The sequence below is a fragment of the Typopeltis vanoorti genome, chromosome 10, assembly GCF_054136105.1.
Source record: "Typopeltis vanoorti isolate ZY-2024b chromosome 10, IOZ_Tvanoo_1.0, whole genome shotgun sequence".
Taxonomy (NCBI): domain Eukaryota; kingdom Metazoa; phylum Arthropoda; class Arachnida; order Uropygi; family Thelyphonidae; genus Typopeltis; species Typopeltis vanoorti.
The window spans coordinates 85,516,479-85,540,193 of NC_143558.1; the positions used below are offsets into that span (position 1 = coordinate 85,516,479).

The 23,715-nt window shown below is 37.2% G+C and overlaps 1 protein-coding gene across 5 annotated transcripts in view; it reads right to left on the reverse strand.

Moving 5' to 3' along the window:
- The window catches only part of LOC150102559 (echinoderm microtubule-associated protein-like 2), a 373,793-nt gene that overhangs the window by 128,656 nt on the left and 221,422 nt on the right, over positions 1-23,715 (reverse strand). For all 5 annotated transcript variants that reach the window (XM_090399817.1, XM_090399820.1, XM_090399815.1 and 2 more), the window contains one exon: positions 3,136-3,235. In XM_090399817.1, the coding sequence (XP_090255943.1) occupies positions 3,136-3,235 (100 nt within the window). The remainder of the gene's footprint in view (positions 1-3,135; positions 3,236-23,715) is intronic.

Genomic DNA, 23,715 nt, shown 5'->3' on the forward strand with positions numbered 1-23,715 from the left:
TGGTATGCTGCAAGGTTCAGTGCTGGTACCATTGCTTTTAATTTGTACATAAATGATATAGGAAATGACTTGAAAGGAAATATTCAGTTGTTTGCTGATGATGCGAAATTAGGTAGAGTAATAGTTAATCAAGGTGATGTGGAGAGCTTGCAGGAAGATTTAAATTGGCTGCCAGTATATAAGAAAAGGATAATGGATGTCACTTCAATGTGGAGTTGAATGCTGCACGGCTGTGGATGATTTTGCTGGGAGATGAGGTTCATTTTCACCTGAACGGAGCTGTGAATACCTACAGTTGCTGGGTATGGGCTATGCAAAACATGCATGCATGCAACGAAACAAATTCCTTTGCATTCATCCAAAGTCACTGTCTGGGGAGTGTTTATAGCTTCGCTTATCATTGGACCATTCTTCTTTGAGGACATTCACCAGCTGGGTCCTGTGATTTGCTTAGTTACTGCCAAGAGCTATCGCGATATTATTATTACGTGACAACTCCAGGAAGTCCAAAGACTCATCAAGGGAGGGCACCTACTCTACAACTCTGTCTCCACCACTCAATCCACCAACTACAACGAACTGCAACTACACCAACAAAATCTACTGCCCACCACCACTAGTATTTTCAAAGAGAATCACAAACATCCATGCAATGATGGGATTTGATTTCACCCATAGCCTTTTGGCTGGAGAGCAAATATGCTAACCACTCGGCCAACCAGGCCAGTTATGATACACAATTTTGTTGTGCCACAGCTACAGCAGCACCTGTGCATAGATTCAGTCATTTCATGCAGGATGGGACCCTTCCACACACCAGTTGATCTATACAGGAGATTCTTGAGAACATTTCACTGAAGCTAGAGTGATCATTAGTACATTTGTAACTGCATAGCATTGTTAACCTGATCTGATTGATATGAAGATGTCATCTATATATCTCACCCAAATTTTACAGCCAAGTAGAAGGAACGGCCATGGGAAGTCCTCTCTCTCCTGCTTTAGCTAACTTTTATTTAGAACATCTATAAAAAGTCCTCTTCTCATCTATTTTCCCTCGACCATCCTTTTGGGTAAGATATATAGATGACATCTTTACTGTATGGCCTCATAACAAAGACTTCTTACCTTCTTTTTAAACAGTATCAATTCCTTACATCATCATATAAAGTTTACTATGGAAATGGAAAAAGACAACCAGTTATCATTTTTAGACATTCTCCTCATCTGGTCACCTTCAAATACTCTTACAACTACAGTTTACAGGTCGTCATATTCTTAAAGAATCAGCCCATCATCCTTGTCAAAAAACAGGAATCTTAAAATGTCTAATCAGAAGAGCCAAAACTAATTGTTCTACTTCTAATTTTCTACAGAAAGACCTTTCTACTATCCAACAACACATGAAACTCAATGGCTTTTCCGAAAAGAGTACACAACATCTTCTCAATTCTTATAATCCACCACTAAACAACAAAGATTCAATATGTCGAGTTCCAATTCCATACATCTCTGGGATTTCAGAACCTATCTCAAGAATTCTGAAGAAATATGAGTTAACAGCTACTTATTCACCTATTAACAAATTGTCTTCCCATTTTCCTTCTGCTAAAGACAAACGTTCAACTATATCTCTTCCTGGAGTTTATCAAATTCCCTGCAACTGTGATCTCTCCTATTTTGGACAAACTGGACGCTCTCTAGAAAAAAGAATCCAAGAACATCAATCCTCTATTCATCACAACAAACCCGAAAAATCTGGATTGGCTCAGCATGGGATAGAAACTAACCAACATCCTTTGGTCAAAAACTCGCCTCTTACATAGATCCTGTTATAAATTTGAACGTTTATTCAAAGAAAGCGTAGAGGCCTTATTTCATTGTCCTAACCTGAATCGGAATGACTGTATATCTGTATCAAAAATCTGGGAAGTCTATTCAGGATAACTCATTAATTCATATTAATTTTATGTTATTTAAAATTATTGAAATTATTAATTAATATCTTTATTTCAATCATGTCTGCTTAAAAATATTCCTTTTAATACTTAGTGATATAACATCACGTGGCTTGTTCTATTTTTAAATGATCTCGTTAGTATTCCACCTTGTATTTTTAAAACTGTTCTTGTAGTGCCACTGAAGATGGTCTGCAATTTTCAGACCAAAATATTTGGCTAATTAAATATCTTTCTTGTGTTTACGTGCTTATATTATACAATCTTTATGTCACAAGTATCCTTAAAATATCAAGTACTTATAAAAGTTCTATATGCCCTAGATGGGATTTGAACCCAGGTTTTTACCAACCAAAATGTATTGTCAATACTCAGTTATGGGGACTCAATAAAGAAAAAAAAAAAAAAAAACATGCATCGCAAATATTATTACCATTACCAATGGTAATACCAGTAATGATGGCAATAAGTTGTGGAACTGGCAGTTCATTTTCATGAACATCCGAGAGATGAGTGAGGATGGCAAGAGAAGAAATCCTCCTAATCATTTTCCAGAAATGAAAGTACAGTATCACTATACTGTAAATATATTCTGGATTTGAATTTCCTATTTACTGATGAAGATCCTAATATAAATCAAAATCTAATATGGTAATTCTATTAAGAAGAAACTATATATGTGAGGAAACATATTCTCCACAATGATATACCTACCCTTTCTAAAGAGAGCAAGCTTCTTATTTTGTACAATACAGAAGACAACATGTAATGAAGTCACCTACTCTTTGATATACTAAAATGTTCAGCTATAAAGTAATACCACATACAAACTACTTTTGCACCTGCTTAGTTATAATACTGATGAAATCAAGAATATAATTTGTCTAGCCTTGATGCAGATAATATACTATTCAACCCAGAAGGTAAATATTTTAACAATATTCCTGAGGTAAGCACATGCAATGATTGCATGATTTGTATGAATATTTTATAAATTTTTATCACTAAATAAATAACAAAAAAAAAACTAAATTATTCTATTAATAATACTGTAGGAAATATTTTAATCAAAAAGCAAAAACTGTTGTCAAAACTTTACATGAATATATTCAAGAATTACATTTTTTAGCGTAAAATGACCAAATTATATGAGAAAGAATTTGACTATTTGACTTACCTCGTGCCCAGACTAATAGATTTCCATTTGAATCACCAGTTAACAACTCTCCTTGCTCTGTAAATGCCATACAAAGAACATACTTTGGCTTTTCAAATTTCTATTCAGAACAGCAAAGGGGGAACTTTATTAATATAAGAAACATACGATTTTCAGTGAAATACCTATTGTATTCCATCAAAGCAAAATAATGTATTATTTAGATCATAATTAAGTGGTAATCTCAGAAATGTGAATATCCTAAATTATGTGCAACTAATAAGTGAAATTAATGTATATACTGGAGTTATTGAATAATTTTTTTTTTTTTGAAATTAGATATTTTATTATGCAATTATGATTTTTATGCAATTAGCTAGAAACACCACATTTTCTAGCACATAAGCATAATTTTTAACTTTCCTGAAAGACAACCCTAACAATTTGTTGGGGTCATTAATTTTTACCCACTTAAAATTAATACCCAGGAGATAAAGCTTACTTTCATGCCCAGTGATTCAGTTTACTGGTAGTATACCAGCAATCTTGATATGAGTTTTACTATCCAGAAATCTCTCATAAAAAGAATGACAGCTTTAAAGTGATTTAAAAAATATGAAATTAACAATGGACAGTACCATTGTTTCCCAAACATTTCACTAACACAGTTCCCGGATCCTCTACCCCTCATGTAAATACATTACTTTAATCCTAATGAAGCATTCATAAAATTAAAACTTTATGTATGTTAGTAGTCATATAGTATATGTTGTAAACTTAGTAGATATTTTCTTTGCAATCCTGACAATCGTTAAAATGCAGAAGTTTCTAAAAAAAATTATTTTTATTTATTCTATTTAACAGAAAACTATAGGGATTCCAGCTTATGTCCCCCTTCCTTCAATCTTCTAATATGACATCCTTCAAGTATCCCATTGCGTTAGCCAGCTTGCAGAATGCAGTAAAGTGCTGTTTCCTTAGGGTGTCTGCTAGACAGCATATGGGACCAAACCTCACAGTAACAAGATTAGGAAGATTTCCAATCAGCTGGCAAATAATCCCACTGCCAGATCATGCTGAAGGGAGGGTAGTAGTATGAGGAGGGAAAAAGAGCTGTTGAAGCCATATCATGGCATGAAGACTAGATGCTCCGTACGGGCAACACATTTAGGAGCATCTCAGCCCACTACACATTTTCTTGCTCTTTCTCTCATCTTTAAAACTGACATCACAGTAAATGCAAGTGAAATAAAACAAACCACCCTTAAAAAAAATCAAATTAAATAAAACTTAAAAAAAAAAAAAACTTACAAAAAAATCTCTTCAACATTCACTTCAACATTTGTGACATAAAAACCAACTTAAATTTTATGCAACATGATGTACAGGCAAAAGTGATCTCTTGTTTTTGACCAAACCCCAAATTACAACCACAACAACTGCAGTCTCTAAATTTTTCAAAACTGCAGTCTCTAAATTTTTCAAAACTGCATGCTGTATGATTCCTTCCACTCTAGGGTATGCTTTTACAAAGGCTGATATTCCTTGCAAGGATGTGAAATCCTAAATCTCTTCTCTTTTGACCATCTGTACTTTTTGTCTCATTATGTATAACTCTCTGTTCTACACATATATAAATGCCCTTTCTGCATCAACCTTGATCCTATTTTTGAGGTTTTGAGAACTAACACACTTCATTACCCCCTACTCATACAACAAACCATGCATTACTCCCACTTGCACAACAAACATCTCATGCTTCAAAATCAAAAATTAGCACCATAAACCCTGATTTTTATACCACCCTCCGATAAGCTATAACACTGATAATGATAAGCTAAAACAATCAAAACCAGCTCTTTCTCTTCTAGGACTGACACTAACCACCCTACCCATTCCTGGCACAAACACTTGAATATCACCCTTGGATTCCAAAAACTTGGCATCCTTTTTCACTCAAGATGTTATTCTTCATCAGTCCAGTTATTCACTCTGTACAAATCACAAATCCACTCACAATCTTGGAATATTGTTCTCACATTTGAGGTAGTGCACCTGAAATCTCTATAGAAATTGTTGATGTTTAGAAGAGAGCAGATCAGCTAAATGACAACTCCCTCTCTCATAGATTCTCTCCAGTTACCATCTCACAGTTGGTCAGCTTTTGAATTGTCTCTCTTCTACAGATATAGCCAGTCTTACTGAGAAGCACCCATGGAAATGGATGCTTCTCAATAAGACTAACATCCATCATGCCGCCTCCTCCCTATTTCTGCTCAACTTACAATAATATGAGCAACAGCTGCCTGACATCCTTCTTTGCAGCTGAATTGCCGATTCACTGAAACTGCTACTCCCATTCATCTTTCATTCCATTTGCTCTGTTTTGTGAAATTGCCTTCCCTAAGAAGTAGTCCTCCACTTCTTCCAGATTACTTTACTCATAACCTCTGATCACACATGGTACTGATTTGCTAAAGGCTCTGTAGTCTCTTGTGTGTGAAAGTGATTAAAAAAATACTCCTATTTCTTCTTAACATGAAAGATTAAGATGTTACGATCTATAACAAAAACAGAATGCTCTACTTATGATAAGAGTGAGCAACTTGTGACCAGTCTAGAAATGTTGGTGAAGTCACTGCATTTTCACCACACTTGTCATCAGTAACTGTAACAGTTGGTGAAGTGTACTATCTCAAAGCATGACGTGACTGCTGACAGCAATATTCTCTGATGGCATTCTGCTCTTGATAAATGATAAGCTATGGCTTTTACTTGTGGTTAAAGTATTGACCACTTCATAATTATATGAGTAGACAACCAGTTTTCTTTTATGGCAAGTAAAAGTCCTATCTCACGATGCTAATGGCAAAGAAGATACATAGAAGAGTGCATACTTTACAAGTCTGGTTGGACAAGTGAATAGCATACCTGCTTTCCAATCAACAGGACTGTATGAGTGTCTTTTGGTGGGAGATGAATTGCACTGTCTGCTTTATTTGAGTCCTAAAATAGGGTTGTCACTTGTCCCGAAATAGGTAGGACATCCCGAATTTTAAGAAAATTTTCAGCGTCCATTAGTCACTGATAGTGAACTGGAGTATTGCACAACATTAGTTTCATGATGTCTAGTTCCTCAACTGACAGTGAAAAAGAGAAGAAAAGCAAAAAAAAGGAAGCATTTATGTGTAGAAAAGTATTTGGGAAAGGAAATATCCATGGTTGAAGCCATGTGGAACAAACTCTTTTAAAGCATTCTGTAATATTGCTTCCGTGAATTCAGTATTGCATATGGTGGAGAAAAAAGAAACATTCAAACAGTGATCTCCAAAGAAAGAGAACAGTAGCAAACAGGGAATGAAATTAGAAAGTTTTTTCATATCATTCGAAATGGAAAGAAAATCAGTAACAGCTGCAGAATTAGGTTTGGTTTATCACACAGTGAAGCATAATTTATCATATTCAAATATGGATTGTGCCAATAAAATATGTTCTGTTATATTCAATGACTCTGAAATTGCTTTAAAGGTTCAATGTCGTAGGACAAAGGCTGAAATGCTTGTCTGCAATGTAATGGCCCTTGAATCAGTCTCCAAAGTTACCAGAGATCTAAAAAAAGTAGGTTACTTTTCTGTAGCCACTGATGCAAGCAACAGAAGAAACAGAAAGCTGTGGTCTCAATGCATAAGATATTTCACAGCTGAAAAGGGCATTGAATGTAAGGTTCATGATTTTTATGAGGATCCAGAAGAGACTTCAGATTCAGTTTTTTTAAATATCAAAAGTAGGCTTCAAGAGCATTCCCTGAGCCTAGACAATGTAACAAGCTACAGCGCAGACAATGCCAGTGTTAATTTTGGGAAGAAACATTCAGTGTATCAGTTATTATCTAAGGGAAATAAAAAAAATAATAATAAAAGCCAATTGTTCAGCCCGCATCATATATAACACGTGTAAGCCAACATGTGATGCACTAAATATAGATATAGAAACAGTTGTTCTCAAAGTTTACAACCACGTTTCTTGTTCTGCCAAAAGGAGAGAAGAGTTGCAGAGTTATTTGGAGTTTGTTGATTTAGAATGGCAAGCGGTTCTGAGGCATGTTTGTACTAGATGGCTTTCTTTGAAACCTGCAGCTGATAGACTTTTACTTAACTGGGATGCTACTATTGAGAGCTACTTTAAAAGCATTGAAGAATGTCCTGTCATCAAAAGCATTGAAGAATGTCTTGTCATCAAATTAAAAGCAGTGAAGAATGTCTTGTCATCAAATATTTTCCTCAGAAAATATTTGATGACAAGAAGGCCATCCAGCAAGCCAAACTCCACATTTTATGTTTTTCAAATGTTTCAACCATTTTTGAAGAATATATTAAACTCCTAGAAAAAGAAGATTTGAGTGCATCAGAGGCATTTGAAGTAGTCAGTGTTTTAAGAAACAAACTTCTTAAAAGACAAGAGGATAGGTCCTTTGGAAATGCCACTGAAGAGGTATTAGAAGCCATGATCCCTCAAGAAAGCAATCAGTGCAAGTCAAACTTTCTTAAGTTCTATGAGAAAGCTTTAAGCCATTTGGAGAAATCATTTGACTTCACAGAATATGATCTTTTTAGTCTGCTGAAGAACTTAAACCTCAAAAGTGAATTGTCTTTCAAGCTTCTCAAAGAGACTGTGAAGGCACTTAATCTAGAATCCGACATTAGCCTGGATGAGTTATACGAGGAATTCTGCTCGAGTTATGACAAAATAAATACCACTAAAGTGGACTACACAGTAGGTGAGACCTTAAGTATGAAATGAAGAAGATTATTCAGAATATTAGTAAAGAAAACATTCCAAATCTCTATAAGCTCATACAGTTTGTTTTAAGCATCCCTGGTAGTAAGGATTTGTAGAAAGAGTGTTCTCTCTCTTATGAACTTAAAATGGACAGACTCAAGAAATAAGTGCTCAGCTGACCTCATAGGTCAACTGAGCACTTATTACACTTTCACATACAAGTGAAAGTGTAAAATAAAATGTAATATAAAATGATTTCACTTTCACATACAAGTGAAAGTGAAATCATCATTTCAAATAATGTTACAGATACTTGCAAGGACTATTTTGTGAGAGTGAAACAAAACAGACAGCTTTTAGAAGCAGCCAAATCAAATAAGAAGTACAGTTTCAAATCTTGAATTTCAAGAACAGGTAGACTTATGCTCCTCAGTATTTTCTCCCCAAAAAAACTTTAAAATACAAATATTATTAAATCACTAATACCGGTACCAACGTATTCAATCTTTTAATTTTTTATAAGGTTAGAATTACATATTCAACTTTGGCTTTTTCATTTTATCTAGGGGAGGGAAGACTTTCATATTCGATAAATATGTCCCTCTTTAGACTTACCAAAAAGTGGCAACCCCAGCCTAAAGTGACTTGTAAAAAGCATTGTGCAATCTCTAGAGCAGAGTTTCTGGATTATAGAAAAAATGAAATAAATAAATAAAAATAATCCATAGACCACCAGGGCTGTACTTACACTTTTCTCGAGACTGTTGGAGCCCACGGTGGTCGAGTGCTCCGGAGTCCCCCCCCCCTCCTCCTTGTTTAGGCCATTAAATTGGCCCTAATTCTTTAGGATACCCAGCTAGAGCCTTGTGCACCTGTGCATAAGTTTTAAGAGAGGAATACTGTGAGTAGACATATTGATACAAAATGAATAACGGAAAAAACTCACGTACAAAGATTATTTAATAGTATAATTTTCACCTGTGTGTCACAGGCATCTTCAGTACATCAAGCTCAAATTAAACAATAACTGACAATTCCAAAAAGCGCCACCTAAGCAGCTGGTGTAAGAGAACTAAAAAGGTCAATAAATTTCCTAAAAAAATAAAAATTAAAAAAAATCAATACAATAAAAAGTTTCGACAATTTCTCACTAAGTTAAACGCATTTCATCCTAGGATCAAGTTTACCCTAGAAGTAGATTCGAATAAGCAGTTAGCTTTTTTAGATCTTCTAATTCTTCACCAACCCAGATGGTAACCTACATTTCTCAGTTTATTGAAAGAAGACTCATACAGGCAATTATATCCATGCGGAATCTCATCACCATCCCAATCAAAAGGCAGGAACTATTAAAACACTGATTCATCGGGCCCACTCCTTTTGTTCTTCAGATGATCTTTTACAGAAAGAACTACAATATAAAACTTCTTCCTTTCTATCTAATAGTTATAAGAATTGCTTCATTAAAAGAACTTTGAGTAGTTTTAATATGTCTTCCTCTTCACACACAGAAGAAATAACACACATTACTATCCCTTATGTACAAGGCATCAGTGAACATATAGCAAAAGTTTTAAAACCACTGAATATTTTTGTTGCCTTTCGACCGTTTAAAAAAATCTCCACCTTTCTCACTTCTCCTAAGAACAAGCTTCCACATCTTAATCATCCAGGTGTCTACCAGATTCCGTGCTCTTGTGGATTATCTTATTTCAGACAAATGGGAAGATCTGCCTCTATTCGGCTAGAAGAACACCAATCTTATATTGAATACTTTAAACCTGAAAAGTCCTTCATGTTCTGCAAGTCCGGACTTGCAGAACATGCCATCTTCACTAGACACAGAGTTCACAGGAGAAAGACAAGAGTTCTTGACAAAAAGTCAGTTTCTCAAGGAACGCCTTTATAAAGAAACATGTAAAACTCTACTTCATTCTCCTAACTTAAACAGATCCGACAGCTTACGTCCATCCCCTTTATGGGAGATAGTAATTTACAAATCAGCTAAACTTTCCTAACTTTTTATTGTATTGATTTTTTTTTTTTTTTAAGGAAATTTATTGACCTTTTTAGTTATCTTACACCAGCTACTTAGGTGGCACTTTTTGGAATTGTCAGTTATTGTTTAATTTGAGCTTAATGCACTGAAGATGCCTGTGACAAAAATTATACTATTAAATAATCTTTGTATGTGAGTTTTTTCCATTATTAATTTTGTATCGACCTGTGCATAAGTACAGCCCCATGGACTATAGGATCAGAATCTTGTTGGCCGCTAGAGGGATTCGTAGTTGTTTGTGTTTGTTGTGAGCTCCTGATAAGATAAATGTTATTTTAAATTATCATTGATAAATTTACTTGAATATTACGTAGTTTTGTTTGCCTTGCGTATCTTAGTGTGTCTGTTTGTGTGTTTTTGGTGTTTCATTTTATAATTTGATAAAATATGTTAAGTGAATATGGCTTCCGTACGAAGGAAAATGGCGGCCAGTAATGATGGTTCCCCATCTTTATTCAATAACGGTAATATAAAGGAGATGATTCAGTGTACTATCTGCGAAATGTACACTTTGCAGAGTGTGATCAGAGTATGGTTAGATGATAATAAAGGAGTGAATGTGTGTAGAAAATGTAAGGAGAATGAGGAATTAAAGTGTATTTCAGGTAGTGAGTGTGATATTTTTGTCAAACTTCAGAATGAAGAAAACAGTGATATGACAAGAAATGGCAAGGTTGTACCTACCAGAGAACTGTGAGGGCGTGAATGTAGAAAGTGTGAATGATGGTATTAATTCAGAGCAAATTAATGGTTTTACAGAGAATAAAAAAGATGAGATAGATGCAATGAGTGAGATCACGTTATTGAGTGGAGCGATACAAAGGGCAAAGCGGCAGCTAGAGCGTCTGAACAAAAGTCGACTGAGTGTACCAGCCAATAATAAAAAGTATGATAGGAAAAATAAGCGTATGAGTGCGAATGTAAACAAAATGAAGGAGAGAGTGCTGCATGGAGACTCGTTAGTATGAGGTGTGTTAGTAGAGGATTTGACAAAATCGTTCCAACCTGGTGCAACCATAAAAGATGTAACTGAGTCTATTAGAGAGCAAAAGGAAAGGGTGAAAGAAATGATTGTTGTGGCAGGTACGAATGATTTCAAAGCAGATAAAATGGAAATGATAGAGGAATTGAACGAATTGTTTGAGGTAGCAAAAGAAAAGAGTGAGAGAGTTAGGATGATTAGTCTTTTGTCGCGGTATGACAGTAAAATGTTTAAAAGGAGGACCATAATTGCAAATGACTTTATGATTGGGTTATGTATGACGTGTGGTGTGGAATTTGTGGACATGTGGAGTGAGTTTGATGAGGGAAAGGATCCATATAAGATGGATGGATGGCTTGCATTTGAATGGATATGGTGTAAGGAGACTTGAAAGAGTGTTGCTGAATGTAGTGGATGTGCAAAATCAGGGAAACTAGATTTATTAAAGGGGGGGGGGAGTAGATATACAGACCTTAGGGAGGCAGTTGAATGTATGAATGAGTATAATATGCCCGAGCGAATAAGGACAACAAATCAGAATGGGATAGTTAATATAAGGCCTCAAGGTAGGGATGGGACTAATGGGGGGTCTTAAATTCATGTACACTAATGCTAGGAGTATTAGGAACAAGAAGGAAGAGTTTTTGGCCATGGTTGGCACTTCCAGACCACAGGTTATTGGCATTAGTGAATCATGGCTAACTGTAGATGATATAGCTAGTGGGATTGAATGTGATGGGTATAGTGTGTTCAGGAATGACAGGGAGAATAAAATGGGGGGGGGGAGGAGTATTGTTGATGATAGCTGATGAGCTACAGCCAAGGAGAATAGAAGTTGATTTGCAGGATAGAGAAAAGAGCACATTTGAGGCCATTTGGTGTGTGATTGTGGCTAGCAGAACTAAATATACAATTGGGTGCTGCTATAGACCAGGTGATGGAAAAGATGGTGGTGACAGTATGCACAAGCAAATAGAAGAAATGAGTGGAAGGAGGGTAATTATTATGGGAGATTTCAACTATGGTCGCATTGATTGGAGTGAGGAGAGGACACACGGGAAGAAGGAATTGGATTTTATGCGATTATTAAGGGATAACTATCTGCGACAGCATGTAATGGAAAATACTAGGGGTCAGAGAGTGCTTGACCTAGTAATTACATCCAAGGATTTGGCTGTAACGAACATGAACACGTTGCCACCAATTGGTGAGAGTGATCATAGGGTCTTGACTTGGGAGGTGGCTAAAGGTGTGGAATTTACAATTAAGACAGGGTATATGTGGAATTATCGGGCTGGAAAGTATGACAAGCTTAGGAGTTTGATTGGTTCAGTGCTATGGCATGTACAACTGCAAGGACTAGAAGTTGATAGTGCATGGGAGGCAGTTAAGAAGTGTTTGCATGAAGCAATGGCTGACTGTATACCTAGAGTCCGAAGAATTATTATTATTTCGGGCTACTCCAGGGAGTCCTTAGACTCATCGAGGGAGGCCCTAAACATCATGTCCACACAACTATTCGACATTCTCACAGTATCTATCATACCTTGCCTTGAACTTGCTCACTGTCATAGCACCCACAACAGACTCTGGCAGCCTATTCCACTCTAAAAGTAAAGAACCCAGCTCAAACACCCCTGCTAACTACACTCTTGCCCAGCTTCCATAGGTGTCTCCTAGTTCTCCCACCACCAGTCCTGATCTCAAAAATATCCTCTGAATTAATCCTATAGAATCCTTTTAGCAATTTGAATGTCTCAATCATATCTCCTCTTTTCCGCCTATCAACTAGTTTCTGCAACCCACAAATCTTCAACCTGTTCTCATATGGTTCATTTCATAGACCTGCTATCATCTTAGTCACTCGCCTCTGGATCCTCTCCACCTCCTTAATAAATCAAGTAGAGGTTAAATGGATGAATAATACCATTAAGCTTGAGCTGCAAAAAAAGAAACAACTATGGAGGGAATTTAAGGAGAAAGGTGACCGGCAGGCACATGAATGGTATAAAGCACAGGCCAGAAGGGTAACGAGTGTGGTAAGAAAAGCAAAAAAGATTACGAAAGAACATTGGCCATGCAGGCTAAAGAGAATCCTAAACAGTTTTTTTGATATGTTGCAAGTAAAAGGAAAAATGTACATGGCAGAATGATTTTAAAGAATGCCGATGGTAGGGAGGTAACTGAATCAGTTGATATAGTTGAGTTACTGAGGAGCACTTTGCAAGAATATATCATCCAGGTGGTGACATTGCAGAAATGAATGAACCAGTAGATTATACAGGAATTGTGGTGAATGAAGTGGAGGTGAGTAATCTATTGCATAACCTCAATGTCAATACATCTGTGGGATTGGATGGTATACCAGCTCGTGTCATATGAGAAGCGGCTAAAGAATTGTCAGTACCCTTGACCATTTTGTTTAATTTGAGTCTCGGGTCTGGGTTAGTCCCGAGGGGGTGGAAAGAACAGAAAATAGTTCCATTGCATAAAGGTGGTTCCAAGACTGCTGTTGTAAATTACCGACCGATTAGCATTTCAGGAATCGTTGTCAAGGTCTTAGAGAAATTAGTCAAAAAAAGCATACAAGATCAAATAGATGAAAATGGGATATTGTATAGGGGACAACATGGTTTTGTGAAGGGTAGATCATGCCTCAGTAACTTGCTCACATTTTATAACACAGTGACGGCTGAACTGGATAAGGGTAATGGGATTAGAGTGATTCTACTGGACCTTGCTAAGACCTTTGACAGGATACCACATGGAACCCTAATCAGTAAACTGGAGCAGATGGCGATGGATATAGGGTTGGTGAGATGGATAGGAGGGTGGTTGATGGAGAGATACCAGAGAGTGGTTTATTCAGGAGTTGAATCTAAAAGACGGCATGTGACTAGTGGTGTCCCACAGGGCTCTGTTCTTGGACGACTACTTTTCAATTTGTTCATCAATGATATAGGAAAGGATCTGAGAGGAAGTGTTCACTTGTTTGCTGATGATGCAAAGTTGGGTAGAGCAATTGTGAGTGAACAGGATGATTTGGATAGTTTGGAGGACTGGGCTAGGAAAAATGGATGTCAATTTAATGTGGCAAAGTGTAAGGTTATGCATTTTGGGAGGTGAAAAGAATAGCAGCAGTATATCACATTGGTGGAACTGTACTCCAGGAGATTGATGAGGCCAGGGATTTGGGAGTGTTGGTGGATAGGGAATGGAAGTTTAGGGGACACATTGCAAAAGTGGCTAAATCAGCTCATCAAATCGCTTGGCTTCTGAAAAATACTTTAACATGCAGAAATAAACAAGTTATTGTTCCTCTGTATCAAGCCTTGATAAGACCCCACCTGGACTAATGTGCACAGTTATGGGCACCAGGGTTTCTTCGTGATGGGGAGGAAGTGGAGAGGATCCAGAGGTGAGTGACCAAGATGATAGCAGATCTGTGGAATGAACCTTATGAGAATAGGTTGAGGATTTTTGGGTTGCAAAAATTGGTCGATAGGTGGAAAAGGGGCGATATGATTGAGACATTCAAATTACTGAAGGGTTACTATAAGATTAATCCAGAAGATATTTTTGAAAATAGGACTGGTGGTGGGAGGACTAGGGGCCATGCATGGAAGCTGGGAAAGAATGTAGTTAACAAGGGTGTTAACTACATTCTGGACTAGACTCTGGCAGCTTATTCCACTCATTCACCACTTGGAGAGTGGTGAATGAGTGGAATAAGCTGCCAGAGTCTGTGGTGGGTGTTACGACCATGAATGAGTTCAGGCAGGGTAGGGTATGATAGATACTGTGTGAATGTCAAATAGTTGTTCTTGACATGATGTTAGGGCCTCCCTCGATGAGTCTGTTGACTCCTTGGAGTTGCCCGGAATAATAGCAATAATAACAATAATCTTTATCTGTTACATTGGTACTTTGTTAGCATTTGCATTTATAATCGCTAATATAAAGATAAATTGCATTTTTTTTGCATATTTAGCTCATGAATGAATATTTAGAATTAAACTGAGTATTTTAATTATAATTTTAATTATAAATGGAGAAGAGCTGCTCATCTGCTGCAACCCTCTTGATAGAGAATGCTACTGGACAACAACAATTTTAATTATGTGCACATTTGGTTGATGTTTTATGGTTATTTATAAAAAAATATACTTTATAGGTAATCAAACGTTTCCTCTAGAACAAAACTCACTGGACAACATACCCTCAACTCTGCAAGCCACTCAGTAAGGGAGGTCAAGGCCTGATTTCCCTTAAAAACAAGATTAGATCCTTCAGGATAATCCTCCTGCTAAAGACACTTCAATGCAATCACACTTATGTAACCAACTTCGATTACATCACAAAATCATCGACCTAAGGACTTACACTTTCCACAATCCTCCGAATGGCCAGTCCTGCACCATCTTTTCCTAAACTACCTCATTTTTACAAAGATGTTCTACAACGGTGGATAAACACAGAACTTCATCACATACTGATGAACACAGGATCAACATAACAAGGAATATGTTGATCCTGTTGTGAAACATAACAAGTCTCACAACTCGCCAGCTCTTTCTTTTCCCTACATGGAACTGGGCAGGAATAAGAGTCATAGGGGACCTCCTAACCCAGACCCAAAAGTGGAAAACATTCATAAGCCTACCAATGAAGAACGCAAAAAAACTGAAAAGCAATATCAACAGATGCAAGCTGCTATCATTAAAGCCTATCCAGATATCGCTACACCTCAGGAAATCCGTATTCCTTCTAGAAACTGCTCAGGGCCGATATTTCATCTTGAACAATCTGAAGCCTCCAGCCAATTCTGCCATCCAACTACAACCCATCGTACATTCATCCTTAACCCTCTCATCTACAAGGCTGCATATGTTTTCAGTGGGATCTTCCATATAAATCAAAGTGTGCCGAACTAGATTCCGACCATACAGTGGAGACTATGGCATAACATCTTGCCAACTCCTTCTAAGCTCTACAGATTTCAGCTAAGAGAAAAGGATCTGGGTCTATTCTATAACGTTTCACGTACCTTCCTTTCTTTTAAGCTTACACGGTGATCCAAATGCATTTTTGAAAATTATGGAGACAACTACCGTGTTTGAATAAAAACTTTAGTTTAATATAACTAAAATCTACATTTGGCATTTAGACCTTTATGTCAAGGTCATCTTCTGGAGCATACAACTATACACGGAAAACAAACTACACTACAAATAAACTGGTTTATTAAAGATACTGACCAACCACTGCAACAATTGTTGGCCTGACCTCTGGTGAAAAAAAAAAAAATTTTTTTTACATTAACGCTAGAGTCCTATTATTAATGTTTTATGTTGTTGTTATCTGTTGGTTGTAGAAATACATTGAAAAACTGTGCTTGTGGGTACCATGGAAATGATACCTACAAGCACAGCAATTGCTATGGTAAGTTAAAGATTCGTATTTCCCTCTTGATCAATCGGCTGGCCTTTTTAAAGAGATGCAGAGACAATAACCTTATTCCTATCTGCATCAGGATAAAAAAGAAATTTACGTCCGCTGAGGCACTCCATATTTATGACCGCACAGAAAACGCAATGCTCAGAGAACAGATCCAAACAGCCCGCCAAAACTTAGCAGCAATACAAAATCTGGTTTCAAAATTGCAATCCGAACTATCGAACTATATTAATCCTGACATTCTACAAGTACTTGAAAGAATTACTGACAATTCGGCCAAATATACCCTGGAAAAGAATAAAGAAAAACTCAAGACCAAATTCCACAGTTTGAAACAACTACAAAATATGGCGGCCAATCACAGGAATTCACCCAATCAGAAGACCTCCTCCCCAATAAACACCAACAATGAACAACAAACAAGGGAGACAAGGAGCAACCAACCACCGGCTAGCAAGAACCATGTCATCAACCTATCAAGCCACACCCTGAACAACAGCGAACTTATGCTACTGAATAAATGACTTAACTACGCAATAGCACCTAAAAAAGTTAACAAACTGGATTTTATCTACCACATAAAAAGAGGCATCAGGTCCCTACCTAACAATATAGCAGATAAAATATGACTAGAAACTAGTAATGTCCTGAACACTAAGAAAACCATATAGAACAATCTCACAAAAACAGAACTAACAGCAATTAAGTCATTAAAAGCCAAACAAAGCATAATAATAACGAAATTGGATAAAGGTAATGCCACTGTCGTCCTTGATAGGTCAACATACGTACTTCAAATGAATCAACTAGTAGCCGATAACAACACATATAAGCCATGTAGCCAGGAAATTAGCGGCAACACTCAAGGAGTTGGTAGATCATTCCCCCTCCTACATAAAAAAACACACAACACTTTATAAACAAAATTAAAAAACATACCACTCAACAAAGATGACTTACTAATCAGTTTCGATGTTTCTGCCCTTTTCACTAATATCCCCATCAATGACACAATTCTCCTACTACAGAACAAATTTCCGCCTGACATTACGGCCCTCTTTGCCCACGTACTACAGTCAGGTTATTTCGTGTGGCAAAACAGATCTTACCTACAGAAAGAAGGTACAGCCATGTCCCCCCAATCGCTAATTTCTACATAGAAACCTTTGAGCAGAGGGTTCTTGATTCCACCACACTAAGACCGACTGTCTGGCTTAGATACGTTGATGATGTGTTCGCAATCTGGCCGCACTGGCGAAAAATGCTAAACACATTCCTTAGCCACCTGAACAAACAACACGAATGCATACAACTCACCATCGAAATTGAAAATCAAAATTCACTCCTATTCCTAGACACAAGTCTTCCTTCAGGCAGTCTATCCTTCACAATCTACCGAAACCGACACACACTGGCCAATACATCCATGCTAATTCATACCGCCACCCATCACAAAAATATGGAGTCATTAACACCCTTAAAAACAGAACTACAACAATTTGCTTTAACCGGCAAGCCCTGAAAGAAGAAGTAAAAATCATCAGCGACACATTCATAAATAATGGCTATAACAAAAAAGCTCCATAAGACAACAACAAAAACGAATCTAGATTACAGTAAAACCATAGCCATCCCATATATTAAAGGATTATCAGAAAAAATCAACAGAATCCTACAACATTATAACCTCAAAGCCACAGTTAAACCACCCACTAAACTTAAAACCATATTCAACTCCTCTAAGGATCCTCTCCTCCCATTAGCCCATCCTGGAGTCTATTGCATCCGAAGCACCCGCTCTTCACACCACACAAAAACCTGGTATGAAAGGAAATTTAAGGAAGCCTGTGAAATCCTGATAAACCACCCAAATATCAACAAGAAAGATGGCATGAAAATTCCAAGGATCTGGATGGCACACATTCAGCCCACCTAATATATAAGATGCAGCATAAGTCAGGACTCTAGCCAATCTTCAGCTAGTATTAGAATCCATTCCATACCAACTGGCTGGAATGTACAAGTATAATAATGATGTTAATATATGTATATAGATAAAGACTTGTTGTTACGCCCAATGTATTTCTATAATGAATTTCTATAGATAACACTAATAATAGGACTCTAGCCTTGATGTAAATTTTTTTTTCACCAGAGGTCAGGCCAACAATTGTTGCAGTGGTTGGTCAGTATCTTTAACAAACCAGTTTGATTGTAGTGTAGCTTGTTTTCTGTGTATAGTTGTAGGTTCCAGAAAATGACCTTCACATAAAGGTCGAAACGTCAAATGTAGATTTTAGTTATATTAAACTAAAGTTTTTATTCAAACATGGTAGTTGTCTCCATAATTTTCAAAAATGCTTTCACGTACCTTGGAACACACACATCTACCCTGTCCTGCAAACAAAGTGATGATCACATAAGTTCTGAATACTGCCTCTAGCACCTGTAACTGTGCACACAGCCAAGAAGACTACTGAAATTTAGTCCACACAGAAGAAAATAGACACAGAATATGCAATTTCCTCTTCATCTGCAGTAAGGCTGTCATCTACAGCTTCTACCTAAAACACACAAGAAATAACCAGCACCCATCCATTACTGAAACTGCACAAACCATCGTGTATATCCTCCATCGGAAACTAAAAAGCAGGCTTTCAATGGAACTTGAGTACTATAAAGAAACAAGAACGGTCGCAAAATTCATAGAGGAGTGGAATCCAACTGGTACCTCTTCTGGATTGACGACGACAATACACTTCATCTGAAAGATAAAGAAGACTGAAACTGAACTGAAATGTTGAATTCATTTATTGATTCTCTATTGTATACCCAAAAGGAAAATTTTCTTTCTCTGTAACATATATACTTATAATATGTAAATAGTCCTTGTTACCTATCGTCTAATGCAGGCATTCCCAACCCTATGCTCGTGGTACCATGGCGCCAGTCGATCAATTTGTGTGTGTCCGCTGCTGTTCAACCGTGTGCCATATAGTTTGAAATAATCATGTGCACATCACGCAACAATTCATTGCATGCTATATGACGCATGCGTTAATGACACGACGATTATTAAATGTATACAATGTAAAGTAGACGTGTGTTCGGAAGTTGCATCCATTCAACAAGAGAATTCACAAAATTTGCTTGAAAAAATAGATGGTGCCCGTCGCCCTACTGGTATTTTAGAATGTGCTCTAGGAAACAAAAAGGTTGGGAACCCCTGGGCTAATGTATATTTTAACAAGTTAAATAAATAAAAAAAAATAAAAAAATATATATATATATATATATATATAAAAAGATAGATAGATAGATAAATATATATATATTTTTTATTTAACTTGTTAAAATATACATTAGATGATAGATAACAAGGACTATTTACATATTATAAGTATATATATTACAGGAAAGAAAAATTTTCCTTTCGGGTATACAACAGAGAATGCAATAAATGAATTCAACATTACAGTTCAGTTTCAGTCTTGGTTATCTTTCAGATGAAGCGTATTGTCATCGTCAATCCAGAAGAGGGTACCAGTTGGATTCCACTCCACTATGAATTTCGCAACAGTTCTTGTTTCTCTGTAGTACTCAAGTTCTAGTGAAAGCCTGCTTTTTAGTTTCCGATGGAGGATATACATGATGGTTTGTGCAGTTTCAGTAATGGATGGGTGCTGGTTATTTCTTGTGTGGTTTAGGTAGAAGCTGTAGATGATGGCTTTAGTGCAGATGAAGAGAAAATTGCATATTCTGTGTGGATTAAATTCCAGTAGTCTTCTTGGCTGTGTGCATAGTTACAGGTGCTAGAGGCAGTATTCAGGAAATAAGTGATCATCACTTTGTTTGTGGGACAGGTTAGATATGTGTGTTCCAAGGTACCTGAAACATCACAAAATAGACACAGATCTGTTTCTCTTAGTTGAAATTTGTAGAGCTTAGAAGGAGTTGGCAAGAATGCCATAGTCTCCACTACGGCATAACATATGTCGGAATCTGGTTTGGCACACTTTGATTAATATGGAAGATCCCACTGAAAAGTGAGTGGCATATACCTCCTTATAGACGAGAGGGTTAAGGATGAATATCCGAAGAGCGAGGTTGAAGACACTGACATGAGGAAGTGGTATATTTTCTTGTAGTTGGAGGGAAGAATTGGAAGCGAGGCTTCAGATTGTACAAGATGAAATATCGGCCCCGAGCAGTTTCTAGAAGGTATACAGATTTCCTGAGGTGTAGCGAAATCTGGATAGGCTTTTATAATAGCAGCTTGCATATGTTGATATTGCTTTAGAGTTTTTGGGTTCTTCATTGGTAGGCTTGTGAATGTTTTCCACTTTAGGATCTGCGTCAGGAGGTCCCCTATGACTCTTATTCCTGCAAAGTTCCATGTAGGGAAAAGAAAGGGCTGTCCAGTTGTGAGACTTATGTCTATGTTTGAAAATAGTGGTTCTGTAAGTACAGCTGAAGCTGTTGATCCTGTCAGTGTGTGATGAAGTTCTGTGTTTTTCCACAGCTGTAGAGCATCTCTACAAAAATGAGGTAGTTTAGGAGGAGATGGTGCAGGAGTGGACATTTGGAGGATTGTGGAAAGTGCAAGTCCTCTGGTCAATGATTGTGTGATGTAATCGAAGGTGGTTACATAAGTGTGATTGCACTGAAGTGGCTTTAGGAGGATTCCTGAAGGATATGTATATAGATAGATACATATATAGATAAAGCCTGGCTGGCCGAGTGGTTAGCATATCCACACTCCAGCCAAAAGGCTGCGGGCTCGAATCCTGCCATGGGTATGGATGTTTGTGATGGTCTGCGGAAATACCAGTACTGGTTGTTGGCAGTAGATGGCATTGGTGTAGTTGCGAATCGTTGCAGTTGGAGGATTGAGTGGGGGAGACAGAGTTGTAGAATACATGCCCACCCTCGATGGGTCTTTGGACTCCCTGGATGTGTCATGTAACAATAATAATACACACCAGACACACACAGTCATCCCTTGACTTACATCCACTCTGTGATCCCATAAGGGAATAAATAACATTTTATACTATACTTTCAAACAAGACGCAAGCGAGTGTAAAGATTATTAATTAACTTAAGGAATTCACAACATACACTAGAATATAAATTAAATTAAACTTGAATATATATTTCCAATATTTCAGCAACGTCACGTTGCCATCTTCAAAGGAACTTAAAATAAAGACACGTGCACCAGGCACTACACACATTAAACGAGGACGAAGTGAGGAATTTTTCAATAATATTGAAACCAGTAAACCACAACCCTCCTCCTTCACAACAAGGATTACTCTAAATCCATCACCATTCCCTACATCCAAGCCACTCGGAAAAAATTACCAAAATCTTAAAAAAAACATGACTTAACCATTATTATAATACAGCTATATTGCCTGCTTCAGTTTAGGAGTGCCCCTGTTTAAATGTCATTGGCTATTTACTCATGGGTTCTTAGGGCATTATGAGCGTAGATGTACTAAAAAGTATATGTAGCTTAAGGAATAGAAATTGCACATACCTTTTCCTGGGTGTTGTGGCTTTTCCTCTGTCTGCGATGTGTAATAATAGTTTATATTTGTATAATAGTTTATAATGAGGAGTAACATGGGAGTTTTCCCAGAAATAATATACATGACTTAACCTCTTGTTACAGACCATATAGAAAATTGGCATCCCTTATCTGCTCCACTAAAGACCAACCACTCCCCCTAGACTTACCTGTCGTATACCAGGTCTCTTGCAGCTGTAAGCTGTCCTACTTTGACCAAACAGGCAGGACAATGAATATCAGAATTTCAGAACACAAGGAGTACCAGTATAGCCACTCTGGTCTTGCAGACCATGCTCTGGATACACGCCACAGAATACGGTGGAAGAAAGCCACAATAATACACCATAGCAAGTTCAAATTTGAAAGACTTTTCATGGAATCAGCCTCAGCCCTAAGAAACATGCCAAACCTCAACAAATTTGGTTGCATGAGACTGCCCCAAATTTGGAAGAAGTACAACAGGAGACCTTCAGCCCAATGGCCAAGAATACCTACACAGCCTGCTAGGGGGCACACTCAGGACTTTTAGGAGAAACAATAGCTTCCTCACTTCATCCTCATTTACCGTGTGTAGTGCCTGCATACTCGTCTTTATTTTAAGTTCCTTTGAAGATGGCAACGTGACATTGCCGAAATATTGGAAATATAAGTTATATATTAAAGTTTAATTTATATTCTAGTGTATGTTGTGAATTCCTTAAGTTAATTAATAATCATGTATAGCCAATGTATAAGCCTTTATACGAGAAAGCGAGTGTAAAGTAAAAAGGTTTCTATTTAGCAACAAGTCATGTGGAGTGGCAACAGTGCATTCAGTGCCAACTTCCCTCAGCAATTGGCATGTGTCTTCAACAGTTCCTCTGTTGATTTTGTGTTTGAGAAATAGGTTGTGTATTTATCGTTATATATTATGATATTTTGTGCAACGTGGTCCCTACATGCCCAATCAAAAAAATCTAGTGAACAATCACAGAAAAAGAGGCAAGCCACTGATCTTGAAATTAAGTTGCAAGTTATAAAACAACATGATCAAAGCAATGTGATTGTATGTGACTTCGGATGGCGTCATTCTACAGTGACAACCATTTTGAAAAATAAGGATAAAATTGTAGAGGCTGTGAAAGGATCTGCTTCCAATAAATCAACAATAGTGGAGATGCAATGACAAGGTCCTATCGGTGATATGAAAAAGCTACTTGCATCATGGATGGAGGATCTCAACCAAAAGCGCATACCCCTTAGCACTATGACCATAACTGCTAAAGCACTTTCGCTCACCATGGTGTTGTTCTCAAGATAGGGTAGAGCAGTAATTTCTCCATAAGTCTCTTCAGCATGTTCAAGGAGAAAGCAAGGCCCGATTACGACTACAAATTCAATGATTCTTTCACAGTTGGTTCATGAGATTCGAGCAGTGTTTTGTGCTACATACTGTGAAAATGTATGGTGAATCTGCAAGTGCCGATGAGAAGTCTGCCAGAAGTTTGTGGAGAAATTGAATAAAATTATTACGGAGGAAAATTATTTGTCACAGCAAATAATTAATATGGATGAGACCTCCTTGTTTTTGAAAAAAAATGCCTGAGCAGAAAAGTTAAAATCTATGCCTGGTTTAAAAAAGCTCTTAAAGAGTGTATTACAATTCTGTTAAGGGCTAATGTGGCTGGATATAAACTGAACCCATTTGTGATATGGCACAGGGAGAATCCACGGGCCTTCAAAAACATTAGGAAGCATTCTCTTCCA